Source organism: Alexandromys fortis, unplaced genomic scaffold (assembly GCF_014885135.2).
Source record: "Alexandromys fortis isolate MF-2015 unplaced genomic scaffold, M_Fortis_MF-2015_v1.1 scaffold_81, whole genome shotgun sequence".
Classification (NCBI taxonomy): Eukaryota; Metazoa; Chordata; class Mammalia; order Rodentia; family Cricetidae; genus Alexandromys; species Alexandromys fortis.
Genome location: NW_026067960.1, coordinates 1,571,925 through 1,596,232, shown reverse-complemented (window position 1 = coordinate 1,596,232; position 24,308 = coordinate 1,571,925). Strand labels below are relative to the sequence as shown.

Genomic DNA, 24,308 nt, shown 5'->3' with positions numbered 1-24,308 from the left:
ACCCTCCCACACACTTCCAGACTGACCGAATCGATAGTCCTTATAGGAAAATGAGCTGTTCTGGGGCTAGAGAGATGGCTCAGTGCTTAAGAACACCTGCTGTCCTTTCATAGGATATGAGTTCGCTGTCCAACACTCACATGGTGGTTCACAGCCACCTAAAATGCTAGTTCTAAGATTCCGATGCCTTCTCTGGCCTCCACGGGCTCCGGCATGCCTGTAGTGTACACGCTCACACAGACACACACATACACATTAAAAAAGATGAAGTATTGTACTTTCCGCTTCATAGGTTGTTGGCTACAGAAATACCACAGTCCCACTGATATCTGACAGTCCTTCCCACCTAGTAAGGCGAGAGGAAGTCAGCTCCCAGCTTACCTTGTCACTAAAAGCAAGAAAGATGAGATGGCGCTTAAGCCCAGAGATCCCAGGAAGGAAAGTCACGGAGGCTTTTAACCGTTGCGGAAGATAATTGCTCTCTGGGTTTGTCAAAGGGGCTTTAACCATTGTGGATGATAATTGGCTTGCCTTTGTTTTGTTTTGTTTTTGCAAAGGCCAGGGCACATGTGCCCTCGGGGACTGTAAGGCAGGGATTCACAGAACGCCACACTGTATGAGCGGAGAGAATGCTGCTGCAGTTTAGTTAACATTTTGTTCCTTAATGACAAAAACGTGCTTTAAAAAGACACATCTGTTCTCCAGAGAGGCGCCCGAGTCACCTTCACACTGAAACAGGCTTGAAGTTTGGGGCAGAAGCCAAAGGAGGCAGGGAGTGAGCACCAGGGACAATAAAGGAGTAGGGTGGGTGGGGAGGATGTACCGGACGCACAGGAACCCGTCTTCTGTGTTGTCATATCCTAGGGAGGTTGACTCAGACGAGTGTGTGATTTGTGTCTGGGTTCGTGTGGAAAGAATAAAGGGTTTTATCCCCTCACCTGGGACCACAGCATCCTCATTAAGAAGGCATGCACTGGGGTGCAATGTATATCTGCAAGGTGTGTACTTGGGAAGCCACGGAGCATTGCAGGTGAGGGCCAGTAAGGCGCACGTCAGCATTCTACCTCTCCCAGATGGTGTCACCCTGCCCCCTGGGAGCATGGTGCCTTAGCTATGGGTGAGCAAAAGCAGGCTTGCTGAGTGGGTGACATGGAAACTGTGGTCCTGAGCTATTCGGATGTGGATTGCGTTGGGTGGGCTACTCAGTCTAGGGGTTAGTAACCCACCCCGCAATCGAGTTACTCCAGGGTCTCGGAGGGGCACTACCTGGAAGGGAATGAGCTAAGACAGAAGAAGGAGGCCAAGCAGTTTTGTCAAAGCCTCCGTTTATTAGGGACGGGTTACAGTTTATATATGGTAACTGGATTCTTGCCGCGTGTTCCAGGTCACGTAGGCCAGGAGGTAGGCTAGGAAGTCAAGTGGCCACACCTGGTTTCCTGGATAGCTGGAATGTGAGGCGGGTTCCACTAAGAGATTGCTGCTAATTGGGTGAGGGGCATTCTGCAGACTCCCCAGGGTGATGGTTCCTGTAATGATTGTTAGTGGGGAAATGGCTCCTGACATTCGGAGAGGTCTAAGCCATCTGATGGCCATTATAAAGAAAGAAGCAAGAGGGACAGAGCTGGAAAAGAAGACGTGACATTGGGAGCAGATGCTAAAGGGAGGGAGAGGAGGGGAGAGGAAGGAAAGAGGCAGAAAGAGAGAGGGAGAGAGAGACTTAAAGATGGGTGCTGGTAGATTTGACTGTGGAGAAGGAGGCCATACGCTAAGCAGTAAACAGCCTCAGAACAGGTTTGAAAATGTCTAGACGCTGGCCCACTTTTAACGTGTGACCTTCTGAACTGTAAGATACCTGTGTTGTGTTAAGGCCCAGACTCTTTGGCCATTTGGTGCCCCAGTGAATGCAAGCACTGCAGTCGAACTAACTTGACTTGGGGCCTGGGGTGTCAGCTCTGCGGCGTGCTAGCTGTATAACGGTGGGTGGAATTGGCACTGTCCACGATTGTCCTGTAAGACAGGAGTCATGCCATTCTCTCCGGCCGTAAGGGGACCGTAAGGATGGCAGCTATGAAGGATGAACTTGAGATGGAGGAGGGGAGGCCAACTACAAGCAATGCAGTCTGCAGTGCCAACCTTTGTCACTGGCTACCCCTGATGAGTCTATCTTTTTAAAAAAAAAATATTTACTTTTATATGCATTGGTATGAGGGTGTCAGATCCCCTGGAACTGGAATTACAGACAGGTGTAAGTTGCTGGGAATTGAACCCGAGTCCTCTGAAAGAGTAGCCAGTGCTCTTAACCGCTGAGCCATCTCTCCAGCCTGGATGAATCAGTCTTACCTGAGCAGGTCTTCCCTCTTAGGTATTTATTCTCAAAACTTCACAGATCTTTGGGGGAAATAAAAATGCCCCCATTTCTTTCTGTCTTTGAATCTGTTCTAGCAAATTTATTCTCTTTAAGAGGAAATTTATTCTCTTTAAGAGTGTCTGTTCTCACAGCTGAGGGATGGCAGATCCCGGCACGTGACTGATCGGCCAGAGCGTGTCATTTCTCGGAAGCTGATACCTGTCTCTGTCACACACGGCTAAGACATGTCTTAGAATTAATATCTTCCTTTCCATCCCTCGTCAATTGTCCTTAAAGGAGGAACTGTCTAATTTTGTATCTTTAAAATACACACATGGGTGGGATCGATTTAGTGAAGGGAAAAATCCTGACTCAAGTGAGAAAGGTTTCTGCTGGTAAGATAATGAGTGAGAATCTGCCAGTTTTCATCCTTGAGGAATTCTCCCCAGACAATGCCCCAAATCACAGCCGCCTGGCAGTGGAAAAATGATGGGGCCTGGGCAGAAGCTAATCCATGTATGCCCTTGGCAGCCGCCATTTCCAACTGCTCTGTTTGTGTTTGCTTTGGGTTTTGCTGTTGTTGCGGCTCATTCTGACCTTGAGGTCACAACCCCTCTGTGTCACCCTACAGTAGCTGGGGTTATAGGCTTTAACACAGTGCCAAGCTACTACTATAATTTTAAAAATGCTTGAATGAGTTGGATAAAAGTCTGGTAGGGGATTGGGGCTCAGTCAGTAAAGTACAGGGACCTGAGTTGATCCCCAGAATCCACGTTTGTCTTTCTTTTTTGTTTGTTTGCCTATTTTTTAAGGCTGGCATGGTGTCATATGTTTATAATCCCAGCATTGGGGAGGTAGAGAGACAGATCCCTGGGGCTCACTGGCCAGTCAGCCAAGCCTACTTAGCAAGGGAGATCTTGTCTCAAAATAGCAAGATAGATAATGCTAGGGAAACGATACCCCAGGCTATCCTCTAATTTGCATGCACTGCACACCCATATACGTGCACGCACTGCACACCCGTATACATGTATGCACCACCTCACATACACCTGGATACACGTGAGAATACACACAGAATTAATCAATTAATTTAAATTTTTTTAAATTAAGCTCCTGAAAGCAAAGGGTTTCTTGTCATTTGGTATAACATACCAGAGCTCAGCACACACAACATACTCAAGGCCTAGACCAGCACAGCTTTCTCCAACCTTCTGGGAGATTCCGAAGCTGTGGGAATGTGAGGATGGCTAAGGAGCAGTTTGAGGCTCTGTGAGGCACAGAAGTTGCAAGGAGCTAGAAATGAGCCCCTGTCTTCACAGCTCCACATGTGACTCTGGGAGGAGGTCAGTAAGAGATTTGTGGTGCTCCAGAGTCAGCCTGAGATTAGGGTTTTCATTTAGGATCCCCCCAACTCAGGACGTCTGCAACAGCGTTCTGACCAAACACACTACACAGTAGACCCCGTCATCCCATTTGACTCACTACTTCAAACTTCTCAGAAGATCGCTTTCGAAAAATTGTAACACTCATCCTAGTTATGACCATTATCATCATATAATCATCAACCGTCATCACCATTACCAGCGGCAGCCACCGTCATCATCAACCATCATTATCATCATCATCACCATTATCAGCCAACATCAAACCATCAGAATCACCATTATCAATATTTCTTTCTTCTGCTTTGAGTCCTGTATCTCTTTTCTATACCCCTCTTTTTCTTTCACTTTTTCTTTTTCATTACCTGTACATTTTTTTTGCTTTTTCTTCTTTTCATGTATATGTAACATACATGGTTTCATGTATGTTGGCACGTGTGTGTGTGCACACATGCATGTGGAGGCTCAGGGTTGATGTCAGCAATCGTCCTTCATGTCTCTTCCATGTTATTCTTCAAGGCAGGGCCTCTCAAACCCTGACCTCACCCATATGGCTAGCACGGTTAGCCAGCTTCCTCTGGAGGCCCCCAGTCTCTACCATGGAAGGCTAGGACTGGGTTAACGGCAGGCTGCCATGCTCACCCAGCACTTACATGGGTTCTCAGGGCCTGCATCAAGTCCTCCTGCTTGCAGTCAAGCCCTTTGAATCCCGAGCCCTCTCTGTACATTTTAGTGGTATTCAGTTAGTGACTCTAGTGTTCATAGACACGGTAGACATTTCAAACAGTGTACGTAACAAGGTCAAGGTTGTGCTGGGAGATGATGTCTCCATTCTAACTTCATGGATTATTGGACCCCATCCCAAATCCCCTCTTCAAAGTGCCTGGTCACAGACCATCTTCAGAGTTCACCTAGGTCATGGTGCATCTGTACTGCATCGTTCTCCTTTAAGGTCAATGGTGTTCCACTGCACAAAGGCCTCTTTTCTTGATTCACTCACACATAAACGGATGTTCTGGTGGTGATTGTTTAAGCTCCAGTGCTTATAGATAGCATATCCCTGTGCATTTATGAGCTCAGTTTTGAGTGGATACAGATTTTGATTCTCTTGGACATGTCTATCTAGGAACAGAACTGTGGGTCATAGGCAGGCTCAATGTCCACCCTTCTGAGGACTTCGTAACTGCTTTCCAAAGCAACCGCCCAGTAATGTACACAGATTCCAGTTGCTCAGCATTCTCACCAGCACAGACTGCTGGCTACCTGTGGAGCAAAGCCATGCTTTCCCTCAGTGACAATGACACTAAGCATCTTCGGGTGTCCCCAGTGACTGTTTGTTTATCTCTATTTGGAACAGTGCTGCCCTCCTAACCTGGTGGCTTTTCTGCCTCCTGCTCCCCTGGGAATCTTGCCTCCTACTATCTGCTCAGTGATTTTCCTAAGATCCCAGATTAACAACAGTTAGCCTTCAGCAGTTTCCTGTGTGCCAAGAACTTCTCCAGAGCCCACCCTAACAGCTGTGTGCACAAGAGAGCCAGGTGCCACCTTCTTTATCAAGCTACTTAGCAGTTAAACATGCTTAACATAGCACCTGATCAGCTTCCCTCAACGACGGGTGAGGGGGGACATCTCCAGTTAGTGAGGACAACATTTCTGGTTCACCTGCTGCTCTGAATCTCCAGGCTGTTTCTGGAAAGCAATCTGGCAGCATCTTTTTTTTTTTTTTTTTTGATTGCATATTCATTAGTTTGGGGGCAGCAGCTCTCCATTTGTTCTTGCAGTTTACAGAAGAAAAAAAAAACATTGGCTTAGGATTGTTAAACACGGATGTTTACACTGGAATTGTTAGTAGGGGAGATGAAAGAAACAATATGGAAACCACCGGAATGTTCATAGAACAGACAATGGCTTACACAGCTTTGGCAGCATCTATATTAAGAAATATTATGTGATGTCTAAAAGAGAGAGAAGACAGATTTGGATATTTTGGCTATGAGGGACAACATTTTTATATACAAATCATTAAATAAAAATATGTCTAATATAGGGTTGGAAAGATAGCTCAGTTGTAAAGCAGCTGCATTGCAAGCAAGAGCATTAGCATCTGGGTTTGACACCCAGAAGACTTAATTAAAAAAAAGAACGTTGGGTGTGGTGGTGTATCACTTTAACCCCAGCACTCAAGAGCCAGAGGCATATAGATCTCTTTGAGTTCAAGGCCAGCCTGGTCTACACAGCCAGTTCTAGGCTCGCCAGAGCTAAACAGTGAGACCCTGTCTTCAAAAGCAAACCAAATCTGGGAGTAGTGGCATGTTTGTAATCCTAGCATGCTGGAGACAGAAACGGCAAGGTCCCTGTGGCTCACTAGCCAGGGGAACAATACCTGACATTGTCTTCTTCTGACCTCCATACCCACTCACAATGAGAAATGCAACCACCATATACAAACATGCAGAATTCTTGAGGAGACACATTCAGGCTGCAGGGATTGGAGGCAAAAAGGATGCATACTATCACTGATTTAAGAAGGAAAACCAAACAAAGCCCCACAAGTCCAGCTCAAACATCCGCTGCATTTGCTCCTGTTGGAACAGTTGGCTTTGCATCTGAAGTAACCCTGCATATTCCACATTTTCGCAAAGCATATGAGCATTGGAAGACGCCGGAGAAAGACAAGAGTGAAAAGTGGTCTCGCTGCTGTCTCTTCCTCAGAAACTGAAAGTCACTCTTGAAAATGTCCTCTGGGCAGCACGGGGTTAACAGTGCTTTCAGATCCATGACGTCACTCACGGTCCAGGCAAATCAAGCTGATAATCAAGACTCCATTCCCAAGTCAAAAAGCCCTCTCTGTTATTTGTGCTAGGATTTCCTGCCAAGACATCCTGGCTCTTCAGAACTGAGATGAAAAGCCTGAAATATGATCGTTAGTGAAATTTCCAAATCTACCATCTTCCTCCAAGCCATAAGCATCTGTCCCACGAAGCCTGACTCTGACACTTCTGAACAACAAACGCATCTGCCTGGGACTGAAAACCACAGTTGTTTGAAGTGTCATTTGACTCTTGCAACGCGACCCCGCAGAGGGTCATTTTCGCAGACTCTCAGAGGTCTTCACCAGCGCTTTTCTTCCCCCCAAGGGCTTCCCATAGCCCTTTGATATTTAAATAGAATTCTCTTTTGAAGAAATCAGCAGCTCCTTCCCTCCCTCTGCAAGGAACTGCTTCGCCCTGTGTCTGCATTTGGATCCTGACCCAACAATAGCTCTGTCTGATCAATGTGTTTTACCCATGTTGGCCCATAATTCTACAAACTCCCACAGCAGCTGCAGGATTTGTAACGGCGCCCCTTCGAGATTACTGGGCATCCTATGTCCACTCTGCAACTTAGCCTGAGAGATCAGGATATCAGTGTGTGAGACAGGGTTGCGTAGGACGTGATGTTGGAGGAGCGGCAGAGATAGTGAAGTGCTTGCCTTGAGAACAGGAGGACCCGTGTTTAGACCCCCAGTGCTTACATCACAGAACACAAGCAAACAAAAAAGCCCAGCCGCACATCTAGAATCCCAGTGATTGAGACAGGAGGATCTCTGCGACTTGGGGAGCCATCAGTCCAGCCAAACCAGTCTGCACCAGGTTCAGTGACAGACCTGCCTCAGACAGTAAGAAAATGAGGTGGAGTGATTGAGGAAGTCAATCAAAGTTGACCTCTGGCCTCCATATGCAGGTGCACACACATGTGTATGTACCCCCTGCACATGTGCCCTTGCACACACTTGTACACACACCACATACACAAAAATGAGGTTCTGGGGGAAGAACTAGCACATGAATCAACAGAATAGGAATTCAGAAATGAACGCTTCATTGGGAGAGCAAAGATGAGTAGCCTCAGCTTTCCCTTGGAAAACTTCTAGAACTAGGACAATAAATCTCAGAATAAGAGGAGCCTGTCCCCAGCAGCTCGTTACAGGGTGGCTGTTCTGCTGCAGCCATCAGCTTCTTCCTCTGAGAGTATGCAAGGCTTCACCCAGGGCTCAACTCTGACTTAGCCCTACTACTGGGCATTCCTAAAGACACCTGGGACTGTAATTAGACATCCTAAGACTGTTCACCTGGGGCTCACAAACAGTAGGGAGAGGAATTTCAATAGTTCTCTTGTTTCACGGGGGACATACTCTAGGACCCCTATCCCAGTGGTTCCCTAAAACACTTGACAGTACTAAGTTTGGGACATACTAAGTTGTTTTTTTTAAATCCATATACGCCTAAGGTGGTGGTTTCAGTTCAGCAAGATGGCAGAGCAGGTAAAAGCGCTTGTCACCACGCTGATGACCTAAGTTCAAAGCCTCAATCCCACGCAATGGAAGGAGAGTCCTTCGGGTCATCCTCTGACCTCTACACATATGTCATAGCACTTGGCCCTATCCCCACATGCATAATAAATAAGTAGGGGCCTCCTAAACCAGAAGAAAAATCCAAACCAACAGATGTACAAACTGTGACACAGAAATACAAAACACTGTTTAAAAAGAAAGAAAAGAAAAGAAAAGAAGAAAAGAAAAGCAAGAGAACTTCTACAAATGCCAGAACTTCCAACTCCCAAGCTCAAGACACTGACTCGGGTATAATGCCAGGAAGATTTCAAAAGCTTTCCTTTAAAATGATTCATGACCTGAAACAGCACACAAAGAAGCCACTGAATTCAATCAAGGACCAGGAGAGGGAAGTCAACTACACAGAGGGACAGTTAGCAAAATGGACGAGAAAACCAGCAATATGAGTGTAAAAGCCAGCAGATAGGAAAACAGCAGCAAAGGAGGTGAGACTTTAAAAAAATAAATAGAAGTAAAAAAAATTGATGGATCGTATTTAAGAAAATAAATAAATACCCACACACAGTGGAAAGAATGCTCAATAGATTCCACCAAGCAGAAGAAAGAAATGCAGAGGTAGAGAATAAGGTTAGTGATCACCTTAAGTGTAAATGGTCTCTGTCCAGAAAGAGACAGGCTGGGTTACACAGCTAGAACCAACTGTGTTGTCACCAAGAAAGACATTGTACAGCTAGACAGTGGGGGAACACACCTTTAATCCCAGCACTTGGAAAGCAGAGGTAGAGACAGGTGGATCTCTGTATGTTCCAGGTCAGCCTAGTCTACAGAGAAAGTTCCAGGACAGTCAGGGCTATGAAAAGACACCCTGTCTCAAAAAAACAAAAGGAAGGAAGGAAAGAAGGAAAGTAACTGAAATTTCAGTCCTGCCGCTGTTCAGTCCCCCCCCAAAAACACACAGAGGCCTACATTAATTATAAACTGGTAGACCTACTAGCTTGGGCTTCCTATTAACTCTTTCTCACAACTTAAATTAGCCCATAATTCTTATCTGTGTTAGCCACGTGGCTTGGTACCTTTTATCAGTGAGGCATCACATCTTCCTCTTGGTCTGGGTAATGACTGCAGACTTAGCCTTTCCCCTTCCCAGAATTCTTTTGTTCTGGTCACCCCACCTATATTTCCTGCCTGGCTACTGGCCAATCAGCATTTTATTAAACTAATACAAGTGACAATTCATTAAAGCATACAAGACCATGGTCCCACAGTACTTCCCTACCACCACCAAGAAGCATGCTGTCGGCTATTCATAAACACCATTTAAGTGTTTGCTGGTGGGTCCTCTTGAAAGAGCTGCAAGGTTTTTGCTGCTAAAACTGAGTCAGGAAGCCTATCTTAAATAACATGTGCTTGCCTCTAGCAAACAGAGCCCTCCTGAGAAAAATGCTGCTATCAAGAAGCCATGCTTAACTCTGTTCTTTTTTGTCTAGAATTACTTCCCAAGCTTTCTCAGGTTTTATGTGGATGGAGTTGTCCACGTTAGTGCCATTATAGGAAGGAAAAAGAAAGACACTGTGCTAGCAAAGGGCTCCCACGGGCTGAGAGGCAAAGGATGAAAAACAATCTATACAGCAAATGGGGACCAGACAAATGAACAACCATCGATTACCTGGTATCTGTTAAATAGTACTCTAAACCAAACATAGTCAGAAGAGGTTTTAAAAGACCACTACATATTAGTAAAGAGACAAGTCAATTCACCAAGAAGATATAATATACATGCACCAATTTCATAAAACAAACATTAGTGATCATAAGAGGTTGAACCCCTAAAATGGACTTGGGGATGGGTGGGGGTCACTGGACTCCTAAGATGGACTTGGGGTCACTGGACCTCTTTATTTGTTCTTCTTCCCAGTGTGACATGTTGACTACATCTCCTTTCTCTGCTTTTTGATATCTGTGGACTTTTCATCCACCTGTTGAGATGGGTGTTCAAGCCCCGCTTGTCAGGGCTTCCAGAGCCCAAGCTCTCCCTAATACTCCACTAACAGTAGGAACTACCCAGCCTACAGCACAGAGCTTCAGCTGTCATGAAGGGAGCCAATCAGAGCTCTCCAAGTTCGACCAAGCCACAGAGTAGCTTTACCTGATCTCTGACAAGGGCTCTTGTTTCTTTTGGCTGTTGACTCTTCATGTAATGTGTTGTGTCCTATTTGGTACTGAGCCTTTCAAAGCAAAATACTGGCATTATTATTATTATTACTATTATTATTTTGCCATGGAGAATGTTGTCTTGTGCTGTTTTCACCTTTTGGCTCCTTTGGTTCCCAGCCAGGGCATGAAGCAGGGAAACCAGTCCATGCTCTCAGGAGTTTGCAAAAGCCTCACCTTGCCTTCAGTCCCAGGCTCTCCTTTTTGTGAACAGTTTCCTCTCCCTCCAGACCAGACCCACAATCCATTTTGTTCCTTCTGACAAGTTAAAGGCCTCCTTGCTCCTTTGGTCCCTGCTCTGCTTGCTTCTCTCTCCTCTCCCTCTCTCTTTCCCTCCCTCCTGCAGTGCCTTCTCCTCCAGTACCTGGAGTGCCTGGAGAACAGGAGAAAATTGAAAAAGAGCTCGCCGGGTTAGCTAAGGCATTGATTGACAGGGGACCTCCTCATGAACCTCCCTCAGTCTGTCACTGCCCTGTCTTATGCCACTTCTCTGTCTTCTGTGTTAGTAAGAGGTCACTGAGTCACGCAGAAAGAAGACTCTCTCCTCAGCCTCCTGACTCCAGACACTGTAAGATGCCAGAGTCTGGCAGAGCCGCTGTGAACGAATGCGTGCGTGTATGGGCATGTGTTTATCATCCCATGCTAACGCGTAATGGAAATATAATGAAGAACTCTCCGATCGTCTCCCCCACCACCCCTTCATCCTGCTCCTTGGCTTCTTGCAAACATACCAGGACTTGTGTGTCTAAGTGTATACTGAAGAGAATGCAGTGCTGGCAAGGATGGAGAGATGCCTTCAACAGCATCCTTATCATAGAATCTGCAGTCATTAGGTCCCTGCTGGGGGTGAGGGGCAGCAGCCTGGACTGGGATGAGATGAGCTTCCCCACAAGCATCATAACGGGCGTTCCAGGGAGCTACCCACGATCCCACTTGCTTTATTTATTTTATCCTATTTCCTGTGTGTATGTGTGTGCACTCACATGCTTGTGTGTGCAGTGTTCATATGGGTTCGGGTGCATGTGTACACGTGGATGTGTGAGGTAGAGGCCAGCGGACAACCTCAAGCATTGCTCTTCAGGGGCTGTACACATCCTCTTTTGTTCTGAGACAGGGTTTTTCACTGTCTAATCAGCCTGGAACTCAGGCTAGACTGGCTGCCCCGTGTGTCCCGGGGATTCCCTGTCTCCACCTCCCCAGGGTTGGAATACCACACCCAGCTTTTTCTACCTGGGTTGTGGCAGCGGGGACACCACACACTGCCAGAGACAGGTCCTCAGGTCCTAATGTTTGTGAGACAAGTCCTTGACTGAATGAATCATCTCCCCAGGCCAACATCAACATTTCATAAATAAGGAAAATTCAAGTTGGTTAGGGATTTTCCCAGAATCTCAAAGCTTGTAGAAAAAGATCTTCAGAATCAAATAAGATTCCAAAATTCTTCCCCACTGCTTTCTTACCGAGGGGCCTTGAAAATAAGGCAATTCAGTTGGTTCAAGGCAGGAAGGGCGGCTGTTTAGGGGTTCAGCTTCCAGGAGTTTTGGAAAGCTGCCTCCTATACACACAGAATGCGTGAGCTCGCCACACTGGTGGCTGCCCCGACTTTCCTGGATGCACCTGCTCTTTGTGACTGCAAAGTGTCGACTTCTGAGCACTACTGTTTAATCTATCCCCAGAGTCTACGCTAATAGATGGCTTACATTGAGACAGAGAGAACACGAACTCAGGAGTTGGTTTCCGCTCTCGCTGGAGTCGGGAGGGAAGGTGGCTTGAGCTCTGTCACCAGGGACTAGAGGGGCGGTCCCTTCAGCAGGGTAGCAGTGCTGTCCCTCACCAACAGTGACAGCAGCCACGGTTCATGTCATGTACTGAGCAGTGAGCGTATCCCAGCCATGCTTCTGTACACTTTAAACATATTAACTAGTGTCATTTCCTAAGACAGCGGTGAGGGCAGGCTACTGTTTCTTCATCTTTACCAGAGAGTAAAGCAGAGAAAATTTAAGGGCTGGGAGTCAAAAAGATTTTTTTGTTTAGTTGTTTGTTTTCTAGACAAGGTCTCACTGTGTTGCTCTGATCGGCCTGGGAATCACGGACATCTGCCTGCATCTGCCTCCATAATCCTGGGACTAAGGGGCTCCCTGCTAGAGGCAGGCCTCAAGTGTGAAGGGACATTTATAAGACATGTTTCATTACCATAGCAATGGGGTGTGGGAGGCATTTAAGGGGCTGGGACCAATGGAACTGAGAGGCAAATACACAGGACAGGATCCCATGATACAGAAAGGCTCAGGCCCAGATGTCTAGAGTGTGGAGGGGTTGAAGGACCAACCTCCCGGCTCCTGAGCCCAAACTCTAACCGGCTGTGATTTCCTACTGGACAATCTTAACACTTCTCTGGGTTCCAGGGAGATAAACGGGGACAGCAGACTTTGGGTCTCACTCATATGGTCCCCGGCAGGCAGTGACTTCCCAGGCAGCGGCTTTTCTACCTCATCAGCCTCAGGGGTCTCTCTCCTAGGAAGAGCAGGGTCAGAAGATGCCCATCGGGCTAGCCGCGGAGGACAAGGCCTTCTGTCTGCAGAGAAGCCTTTGTTTATTAAAAGCTGGAGTCCATCATTCACCCCTGAATTTCCTGGCTCGATGAATGACCACTGTTTATGTTTGTGTTTACAGTTGATTTGGGAATAAGCATCTCCAAGGATAATGCGGCTGCTTCTTTCCCCAAGACAATGGAGGCCCAAGCTGTGGCCGATGCCAGCGGAAAGAATCTTGGGAGAGAAGCCAAGCCCGCGGCACCAGCTGCTAGATCGCGTTTTTTCTTGACACTCTCTCGGCCTGTACCAGGACGTCCCGGGGACCAAGGCACGGATTCATCGGCTGCATCGGGCAGGCTTGATGTCAGCCCCGGCACAGCGCCTGCGAACAAAGACCCAAGTGAGCACGGAGCACTTCCGGTGGCAGCTGCACCCGGGCCGGCTGCGGATAAAAGGCCAGGGTGCACTGAGGCCAAGCAGCAGGCCTTCCCTGCCACCTGCCCGCCCGCACCTTCACCACCTGAGTCCCAGGCAGAAAGCCCCTCCAAGCCCAAAGACTTCGGTTTTTTCGACCGATTGTTTAAACTGGATAGGGGAAGAGAAAGTATCCCAGTCGACAGCCAGCCTGAAGAAGCCAAGGAGGTGAGGGACCAAAACCAGGCCGCAGAGACTCCTGCTTTGCCCGGGAATCCCCATGGTGTCCTTGCTGGGGAGGTAAGTATATGAAAGCTTACCTACTTCCTCTCCAATGGGTGCTTCTGTGGGGGGGGGGGGGGGACACTGACCGCGTGAGGCTACTGCGCATGTCACCCTAATAGTCTCCGAGGTCCTAGACAAGGTAAGTTTAGCTTCTCCTCCGTGTTTGTGTAGGCAGAACATCCAAAGAGCTAAGTATCTGGAACCACTTTTTTATGGTGGTAGGTGACGTCTGCAGAGATAAACCTAGCCTCCTTCTCCAAGGCTGGGGGTACAGGGCCATGTTTATGAGCCCAGACAGAAAGGCACTAGAGCAACGGAAATGACTTACGTACCAGGCTGGGGATGCTCTGCATCCCCGTGTGAGTGCTCGCCTAGCCTAGCGTATTTGAAGCCCTGGATTTGATCCCCAGTCCTGGATACACCAGGTATGGAGGAGACGAGAGCTCTTAATCCCATCACTTGGGAGGTGGGAGCAAGAAAATCTGAAATTCAAGGTCATCCTTAGCTACTTAAAGCCAGCCTGAGACACATAAGACCGTGTCTCAAAAACAAAAAACAAACAAACAAACCCCAAAGAATGAATTATGCCATGACTATAAGATTCCAGACAAAATTTCTAGGCAGTTGAAGTTGAAAAAAAAAAAAAAATTAGACCAACACACTGATGCCTCTTGCTATCAACATTCGCACTACGCCCACAAATTTGGACTCAGGGTTTAATTTCAAATGTCCTTTCACGCGTCCATTCCCAAACAACTGTACTAGTTTGACAGTTCAATGAGCAGCATGCGGGAGGGGTCTGGACTCACTGCGGGTCAGCCTTGCTGCAGAAAGCGCCTTGCCGTGTGCACAAGCCAAGAGCCCGGAGCTGCTCCTCTGAGGGCTATGAGCTGGTCACCCATATTCGTGATTCACAGTTGAGGACAACTGTTGATACCCATGGTCCGGGTAGAGAAGCTCTGGCTGGGTTTGCACCGCCGCTCATGGTCTCCGAGAGCCACTCAGGGGTGATGGCTTTGGAACAGCCATAGGTTTATAAGGGGTAGGGATCTGAAGCCAGGCCATCGCCTGAGTGAGGGAAAAAAAATCAAGCTATTTGTACAGAGATAGTGAAGAACTGTGCTCTACCCATTGTGCCTGGTGGCCTAGTGATTCAACCAAATCATCCTTAAACAAGTCAGACCAGCATCCGTCAGCTAGATCTTGAAGGTGTTCAGTCACAAACCCCAGGCATACTCAGTCCACCCTGACTCTCATGGGGGCCAACGGTTTTGAGGTTTGCTTTGTGAAGTCGGCCTCCTCTGTTGGGCTGGGACGAGGGACACCCTCCCAGACGGCACCTGAACTTAGGTGTGGTTCCCAGGTGAGATTGGCTTCGAGATGTGATCACAGCAAGTATGGAGGAGTCCGGCCCAGGGGTTTGAGGTTGAAATCATCTTCCGGAGAAAGCCCTCCCCCAATTATAAGCATGTTTTCTTTCCTGGAGAAAAGACCTCTCCTACTTATATTTGCCTGGGAAATGTGTGTGACTAATTGTGTTACACTTCAAATTTGTACTTTTTTGGTTGGCGATGTCTCTGAAATTGGAAATATTGAGTGTCCATTGTGTACTATGTTCATGTAAAATATTTTTTTTTGCAAAGTATAAGATAACCATTTCTCCTTCAGCCCACAAGTGCATGGATATTCAGATGCGTATATGTGCGAAGTTTTTTAAAAATTGAACAGCAAAAAAAAAAAATCCATAGCCTTCTGATTTGTACAGGTTTCTTATCTGGTCCCTGTGGCCTATTTCTGTGTTTAGAGGAAAACCAATTTTTTTAAAGTATAGTGAGAAAATACAGCCCTCAGAAAATAACATGAATATAACATCTCAATTAATACCATTCTTGCAGCTAGTACCGCCACAGCGTAAAGTTAAACACTGGATTCGGAATTCTTAGGGTGAATTAGGCGCTGGGTTCTGCCACGTCAGCTTTCCCTCCCCGGCTCCCATCCCCCCCACAGTTCTGTGCCTCCACCCCCCACTGTTACCGCATGCTGGGTTTGGAATTCCAGCCACTGACCCACCGAGTCCTGAATTAGGGCCGAGATAACCGGCCCCCATCTCATCCTGGGGGAGGGGAGGGGGAACACACAAATCTGTGTTTTCAGAATAACAATCTCATTTGTGTGCCTTATAAAACTACATTCAGACCATAGCATAATTAAAACAAGGCCAGAATTCACGCACAAATGGAGCATTTACCCCAGAGGCCAAAGAAAAGATAAATTATAGACCTGAAAGTCTGACTGAGCTGTGATTCACACAGACCAACTGGCTGGCAGGGACGCGGCTTTCTTCCCCTCTCTCTCCCCAGCTGAACCGAGCTTCCAAGATAAACATTTAATAGATTTCCTCGCACGCACGTGCACAAAATGATCCTATGATGGAAATCAGGCCTTCCTGGCTGTAAAAGGAAACACTGGGTTTCTGTTTCCCCCGTGGTTCTTCCAGGGCTATCTTTGTGGTTGGGGGTGGGTGCCAGGGGCGAGACCTTAAGATTTCAAAATGCTTCTCTTTGCTTATAAATGTATTCAAGTTCTGCGCTGATTATTTAAACACGAACCTTGTACAAGAGAAAGTGGTTTGGCAGCAAACACCTTCACTCGCTGAGCCATCTCCTCGGTCCTTGTAGATTTTCTTAAGGGATGGCTTGAGTCACTCGGGGCCCCACATCTGAAGAGCGAGCCGAGCTTGCTGTTTCTGCTTCCTGCTCTCCTTTCGTCCAGCAGTGCCTTCAGAAGTGCTCACCAAGCTCTAAAATGAGGAAAAAGCTAGATGTGATGATACCTGTCTGTAATCCCAGCACTTGAGAGGCCGAGGCAGAAGACTAGGATGTTCAAGGTTATCCTCTGCTACTCAGTGAGCAAGAGGCCAGCCTCAGCTGCACAGGATCCTGTCTCAAAAGAGCAAAACAAACAAACAACCACAAAGGAAACCGCGAATGAGTGAGCAATCGGCTCCTGAGTGTCTAAGCTGTAGGTGGATTGGGGTTGGGAATAGGAGACTGGCCTTTAAAATGGATGGGAGGGCTATGCTGAAAGTGTTATCTAAAATGACAAGGAAAAGAGTGTATGGGGGGGTGTGCGTGTGTGGGCGCGTACGTGCGTGTGTTCTTTCTTTCTTTCTTTCTTTCTTTCTTTCTTTCTTTCTTTCTTTCTTTCCACAACACCAAGCAGTACTTAGAGAGTCTACTGCCCTGTTTCCGCAGCACTAAAAACCCTTCACACTGTTGGGAAAGTTTGTTAAGCCCACAACCTATCTGTTATGAACAGTGGGTTACGAGTTTGTGTTAGTCTGAGGCAGTTATTAATGCTGAGGTTTTCCCCCTCTAATAACTGTGAATTCAGTTATCAGTCTAGAAGGATGCAGGTGACAGAGGTGCCCCCTGCAAGCCCTCGTTGACCTCTCCACTCCACCTCTCCCCTCCACCTTTCCCCTCCACACCTTGCCAGCCGCAAAACTCATATTCCATTTCATGCCCAAGTAAGAGTGAGCTCCTGTCTGTGTCCCCAGGTGCAGCCCCAAAGTAGTTACTAATGCCTAAAACAAAAGCCGAAAGCTAGGGGTGTAACTCAGCTGCCAGTGTCTGTCTAGTGTGCCCGAGACCCTGGGTTCCAGTCCCAGCATTGCATAAACTAGGCATAGTGGCTCAAGCAGGGAACCCCAGCATCAGGAAGATGGAAGGCAGAAGGATCCAGAATTCACAGTTATCCTCAGCTATATAGTGAGTTTGAGTCCAGCCTGGACTGCATGAGACCCTGTTCCAAAACAAAGACACAAACAAGAACATTCCATTAAACTAAAAATCTCTATTCACCTGTCTGTGCTGATGGGGATCAAGCTGAAAAACAGCAAGCCTTCGGGTCAAGAAGAGCCACTGAGACACAGGAAGGAAGGGAGGGAGGGAGGAGGAAGGAGACTCTTGGTACAGGAAGCAAGGGGAACCATTGGCCTTCTTTGATGCTTTTTCTACCCCTCCATCACCAGTCCCAAACAATCAGCATGGTTAATGGAAGAATTGCGTTCCCCAGCGAGCCCATGGCTTTGGGTGATGTAAATCCAGTGTCTGGAGCCCTTGCTCTCCTCTGGGGAGACACAGATGAGCTTTACACACGCTAAGGTTTGTCTGCAGAGGAACAAAGATGGGCGGTCATGTTCAGTGTGGCGCCTCCACAATGCCTCAGTTACTGGGCTCAATTAGAAAAAGCAAATAAAGTTGTCAGAATTGCCTCTTTCTTCCCCCAAAGAAGAAGGAAGTGGGAAAGTAAGAATTCGTAGATCTCTTTCAGAAAGCATGGCAGAGGACATGGAAATATATATATTCCATTTTACATATGTATGTTGCCTGCTGTGCGCCACATGCATGCAGTGTCCTCAGTGGCCAGAAGGGGGTGTTAGAACCCCTGGAGCGGGAGTTAGGGTGGGTGCTATACCCACCACCCACCCTAAGAGCAACAAATGCTCCTAACTGCAGAGCCAGCTCTCCAGCCCTTAGATTTTTATATTTTCAGGTTTATTTTATTCCCATTCAAAGTCTGGTCTACGTGGATCTCTGTGTGTCTTGTTTCAATCCTGTACGGTGACAACACACATTTAAACTATTTTTTCCAAGCACACTCACCATTCAAATGGCCCACTTTATAGTTAAATTTATTTTCTGAGGCATTTATCGCAGTGCTGGGGATGGAACCAGGGCTTTGTGGATGCTGGACAAACACTCTTCCAATGAGGGCTCAACCCCAGTACAGGGATTTTTTTTTTTTCAGTTCTAGGGTCCTTTGCAAGAAAACCGTTCAGAGTGAGAAAGACTCCACTATATCTTAACTCTCCGCCAGCCTCCGCGTGCACCAACTCTTCCACGGAGAAAAAGAGAATGAAAAATACTGAAATTATTAGTAGTGACTTCTTTCCCATGACGGCTTAATGAATGCAGTTTTCCTATTTGTTTCTCTATATTTTCCATTATTTTTAGGTTGTTTTTAATTTGTGGAGGGGTATTGAGACAGAGTATTGTAATATAGCCTAAATTAGCCCCAAGCTCGAGGCAATCCTCCTGCTTCAGCCTCTCGAGTACTGGGATTACAAGCAGGAGTTAGGAAGCCTGGTTTGTCTGTTTCCCAAAATGAGCCATGGAGTGAATCCCCCAAGCAAACAAAATACAAACCAAAACCCACAACCCAGCATTTCCCCGGTTCTTCCAGTAGGTGGCACTATGAGGCTGGCCCATCCCAAGTCACACTGGACATCTGGATCCCTGCCTCGCTGGTCACAGGCTGCCCAGAGATCTCCTCACTTCCCAAACTCGGCGATCCCGGCCGTGGGTGGCAATTCCTTGCTCTGAAACAACGCTGGCGTTTCAAAGAAACCTGTCTTCAGCACTGTCTGACAGTGGCAGTAGAAATGCCCTTTCCTGATGGACAGTTCCTAGGTTGCTTCAATTGCATTCTTTCCCTGTCTGGCCCTGCGCTTAAAGCATGAGAACGCATTTTTATTAGTCAATGAAAATCAGAATAGGAATTGTGAGAAAAATAAAAGCAACATTTCCCTACACTGATAATACATCTTTGATTTTCTTCAGTAACTGTGAGCTTCGTGGGGGGGGGGGGACATATATTGTGTTTGGAAGAATCACAATTCCCTAATGAAGCCACTCAAAATGCTTTTGGTATCTTCTTCTCAGTGGCTGATTTACTTCCTTTTTAGGCAAATTAGCATCTTTTTCTCCCTGGACTCTTAATGGCTCCATCGAGGTGCCTTTGCTCCGAGACGAAGAAACCCTCGCTGCTGTCCTGACATCCCAGGGGAGAGGAGAGCAGGGTTCCTTGCTTTCCTTTGATCCCAGGCAGCACCCCGCACAGCTCCAATTTCTAAGGGAGTCAAGGCATGAACATGAGCCGAAGTCCCTTTCGTGCCTCCCCTCCTCTTCCTTCCATTGGAGCTCCTGTGCTTTTGCCAGGTTCCTGGTGTAAAGATTCCAGTGAAGTCACTGCTGCCCAGCTTTCAGCCACCGTGGTCATGTTCCCAAGACATAGCTTTCCTCGGAGGGAGAAGGCAGGAAATCACATCCGGGCCTGTCCCTAAAACTTAAAGCCAACACGGGAATGCACTCTCCTGGCTCAAAACAAGAAATTACAGTCGATACATGTGTCTACCATGTCCCTGACTGAACATCCTTTGTATGTTAGTGTATCTTTCTATCATTTCTTTGGACAGAAATAACATCTGCTTTGTTATTTCTTCCCTTCCCAGACATGGTAATCTAGAATTACCCGCTATCTGCTCCACGCTGTTTGCTCAGGTCGTGTTTTCCTGGTCTTCACATAGAGACTTCCTCATTCCTCATGCCTAAGAAGTAGTCTACAAATAGACAGACATGCCATCATGTCTTTAGCCATGTCCTATTCACGGTCTTTCCTGTCTCCCCAACTTTTTTCGTCAACCTCCCTACAGCAAACAACTCTTTCCTTCTCTCATTTAGCCCATGTGATCTTAGGTTTAGAATAAACTCTTAGAAATGGAATTGCTAGGCATTTTTTTTAATATTTGGCAAGCGCTTACCATAAATTACCAAGTATTTACTAAAAATTCCCCAAACTTGCCCTCTACCCAGACTGACTTAATTTCTGCTTTGACCAGCCACGCCTGGGCGCCTGCTAGCATGCCTGCCGGATGAAGGTTTTGTACAGACATTCGGATTCTTGGCTTTGCACTCTTTCTCTGTCCTAGACACAAAAACCTTCAAGTCTAGAACTGTACAATTTCCCTCGTGTTTTCTTTTAGTAGAGCCTTTACCCATCTGGATCATTCCCCTGAGCTGAGGCGGGGCTATGACAGCAAACTAAATGTCTCACACACACACACACACACACACACACACACACATACACACACACACACACACACACACACACCTCTCAGTTGACCGTTGTTTGTCCCTACGCATTTCCTCAGGATGTCCTCCTTCGCCTTCCTTGGCTTGTGTATCATTCCCATCTTAGACTAGAGCCCTGCACATCTTTAGGATCAAAGAGATCACATAGCTTTTGGGAACGTGGGAAAATATCCATCAGTGAAGAAGGATAGGGAGGAGTGCACTTAAGATCAAATCCATTGCTGGGTGGGCATTTGAGCAAACCAGGAGGGTGGAGATGAGCCAATGAAGGCAGGGTGGTTGGTACATGCAATCCTTTCGCTATGGAATCGCAGAGGTCAGGGTTCAATCTCGACTCTGCTCTTTGACCGTAGGCAAGTGTTTATTCTTTTCATACATCAATTTCTTCATCTGCAAAATTGGAATTGTAAGCAGACTCTCCCTCATCAATCCTCATGAGAACCAGTGTAGTAGCATAGAGCCAGACCAGTGTGTTTAGTTAGTGGCTCCTGGAACAGTAGAGGTCAACGTGGAGACTCACAACTGAGCCAAACGCTGAGAGCGACTGTGGAGAGATTAACCCTAACATGGCATTTATATCACCCCCGCCCCAAGTCATGGAGAACGCTGGAGAAGAGGGACAGAGAGAAAGAGAGAGCTGGAGGATGGCGGGAGAGTTGTGGCAGGCTGTGCTCTGGACACAACACGACTCTCACCGGCACAAGCTCGCTGAAGCTCTGATCACTTGCAGCGGACCTTCAGGACTTCAAGCCAACGTGATGGGTGACTACCCCAGTGGGCGGCTGGACTACGTGGATTCCAAAATAAAAAGAAAGGGCATGAAGGTGGAAGGGACCTGGATTGGGGGTGTGGGGTGAGCGGAGCCCTGGGCTGGGTATATTGCAAATACTCTGTATGGATGTATGAAGCTGTCAAAGAATAAATAAAAGGTATTGTTTTAAAGCTGCACTTATATATGAGTATGCGTGTGCTCACACACATGTATGTGGAGGTCGGAGGACAGCTTGTGGGAGTCACTTCTCTCCTTCTACCGTGTGGATCCCAGGGATCGAACTTGAACTTATGGCATCAGGCTCAGCAGTAAGTGCTTTCACCTGCCGAAGCAGCTCTGTTTGACTCATTATTTTTATTCTATGCAAGTGAAAGTTTTGCCTCAGAGGACAGAAGAACACATCAAATCCTCTGGAACTGGAGTTAAAAATGGTTGTGACCCATCATGTGGGTGCTGGGAATCAAATCCAGGTCCCCTGGAAGAGCAGCCATAGATCTTAATGGTGTTGAGTTTATTATATATTCAAGGTACTTCACAGGACTCTAGAAGAGAAAGGGGGAGAGAACAAGGGAGCAAAAGAGGGCAATGCCTGGGGTCTGCCAGGTAGCTGCTGCCAGACAGACAGACACAGGTGAAGTAATGAAAGTAGGACATACAGAAAGGGAAAAAAGCCCTGAGACCAAACAGCGATGAAGAGAAACAGGTTAATCTAAGTTATAAGAGCTGGTGGGGCAAGCCTAAGCTAAGACTGAGCATTTATAACTAACAATAAGTCTCTGTGTCAGGATTTGGGAGCTGGTTGGTGGCCCAAAAGAAAAACCCTGCTACAGGTAGGCTTTGAGGTTTCAAAAGCCCATGCCAGGCCCAGTCATTCTCTCCCTTTCTGCTGCCTGTGGATCTGGATGCAGAACTCTAAGCTCAGTCTCCAATACTGTGTCTGCCTGCCCACTGCCATGCTCCCTACCGTGATGATAATGGACTAACCCCTGAAGCTGTAAGTGAGCCCCAGTTAAATGTGTCCTTTTATGAGTTGATGTGGTTGTGTGTCTCTTCACAGCAAAAGAACAATGGCTAAGAAAGCGTTGTTAAGGTAACACAAGTAAGAAGCACTTGGGAGATCAGCCTCTGGGCACGCCTGATAGGAAAAACCTTCATTATTTTAACTGATGTAGGAAGACCTGCCCAGTGTGGGCAACACCATTCCCTAAGCTGGTGAGCCAGGTGAGCTCCAGCACGTATGCATTCGTTGCTCCCTTCTTCTGACTTCATATTTAATGGGATCAGCCTCTGCAGACTCCTGGTGCCTTGACTGCCCTGCTGTGATGAACTCTGGCCAGGAACCAAGGGGGTCCTGTTCCCTTCAGTTGCTCCAGGTCAGAGCATTTATCACAGGTACAGGAAAAGAAACGAAGGTGAGCTCTTTTAAATTTGGAGAAGCTAATGTATAGGCTGTGATTTTGGAAACTCATCAGCACACTCCTTAATAAAAATGAATGACGCCAGTCTCACTTGGATCGAATCATTCATTTGTTCATTCTTCCCTTCTTTCGGAGCATCTGCTATGGGCACGAGTCCAGGTGTAAGTGGTGGACACTGGTGAAGAACAAAGCTTCCCATTCTAGGGGGAAAAGAGGCACAAAGGAATGAATGGGTGATTTTTTTCATACAACGAGGGATTTCTCCAGCTCCTTGCTCTCGCTTGATGCCCAGGCTGGAAAATTCTCCGCCCTGTGTATTGCAGGATCTGCGTGGCAGTATTCCCGGAGTCTGCCTACCAGATGTCAGTGGGACCCTCCGTCGTGAAAATCAAGACTATCTCAGCAATCACTACCCCAGGTCCCTGGTGGGGGGAGGAGGCCCAGTGTCAGGGTGAAATGCCCTAGAAGAACGCAGGCTGGACTGGGGGAGTTGTAGCGATCGAAAGTGGGGTGGTAAGAAAAGAGTTCAGTGAAAAATGTAACGGTTGGCAAAGACTTGAAGGAAGTAAGACAGAATAGTATTCCCTGGCAAGAGCTCATGCAACAACCTGGGACAGGAACCTGCCCAATGCGTTCCAGGAACTTCAGAAAGACTGCTAAGGCTGCAATCGAGACTCTTAAAGGGAAAATATTCAAACACAGAAGGGGCAGAAGAGAACTGAGGACAGGATGCATGACGGGTATTTGGGACTCTTCATCAGAAGGAGGCGTGAAGCCTGGACAGACGAAATGGGCTATTGAGAATACTTGGACACCGTGTGGCCTCAAACACGAAGTGGCTTCTTGGGCCTCAGTTTCCTCTCCTGTAAAATGCTTTCGACCATTTCTGCGAGACTGAGATGGAGGGTTTGGGAAAGTCCTGATAACTGAGACACACTATATACACCATTACACAGGCGTGTCCAAGAAATAAAAGTGATGTGGCTTAGGCAAATTCCCAGGGCAGGGCTTAAGGATTTAAGCTGTAGAAGGTGTTGGAGGATTTTGGAATTGAGTATATGCATATGGACATGCCTTATGAAGCTATTGGCTTCTCAGACCCCAAGTTTCATTTACATGGTGCTGAATTTTACTGCTCAGTTGAGCTGAGCTGATCGTGATGAAGGTCTGTAATGTCAAAGGTGGTGAAGTCCTGACATCTGTATAACTCTGGACCGGTAACCTCATCCCCCATATTGTAAAAGGAGACTACACTTTATTTTCCCAGCTGCCCAGACCCAAATAATCATACAGAAACTATGTAAATTATAACACTTTTTGGCCTTTTAGCTCAGACTTCTTATTAACTAACTCATACATTTTAAATTAATCCACTTGTGGTATTTATTATTTTACCAAGAGACTCGTGGTTTGTTGCCATTAGAGCTAATGGGCCAAGCAGTGATTTAATTAATACAGTTTCTTTGTGGTTATTTTGAGTCTGAGCTTCCCGGGTGGCTGGGGAAGAAACAAGCAGCCTCCTATAACAGGTCACATAGCCGGGTTGCAGCTGGTCACTGTGGAGATGACGTCAGCACTGTGGAGATGACGTCAGCACTGTGGAGATGACATCATCAGGAACTGGTCTAATTATAGCCGCAGTTAAGGGAAGAAAGCAGTGAAGTAAATTAG

The 24,308-nt window shown here is 47.0% G+C and overlaps 1 protein-coding gene across 8 annotated transcripts in view; it reads left to right on the top strand.

Moving 5' to 3' along the window:
• The window catches only part of Bcas1 (brain enriched myelin associated protein 1), a 73,574-nt gene that overhangs the window by 8,700 nt on the left and 40,566 nt on the right, over nucleotides 1-24,308 (top strand). For all 8 annotated transcript variants that reach the window (XM_050153044.1, XM_050153045.1, XM_050153040.1 and 5 more), the window contains exon 4: nucleotides 12,950-13,524. In XM_050153044.1, the coding sequence (XP_050009001.1) occupies nucleotides 12,950-13,524 (575 nt within the window). The remainder of the gene's footprint in view (nucleotides 1-12,949; nucleotides 13,525-24,308) is intronic.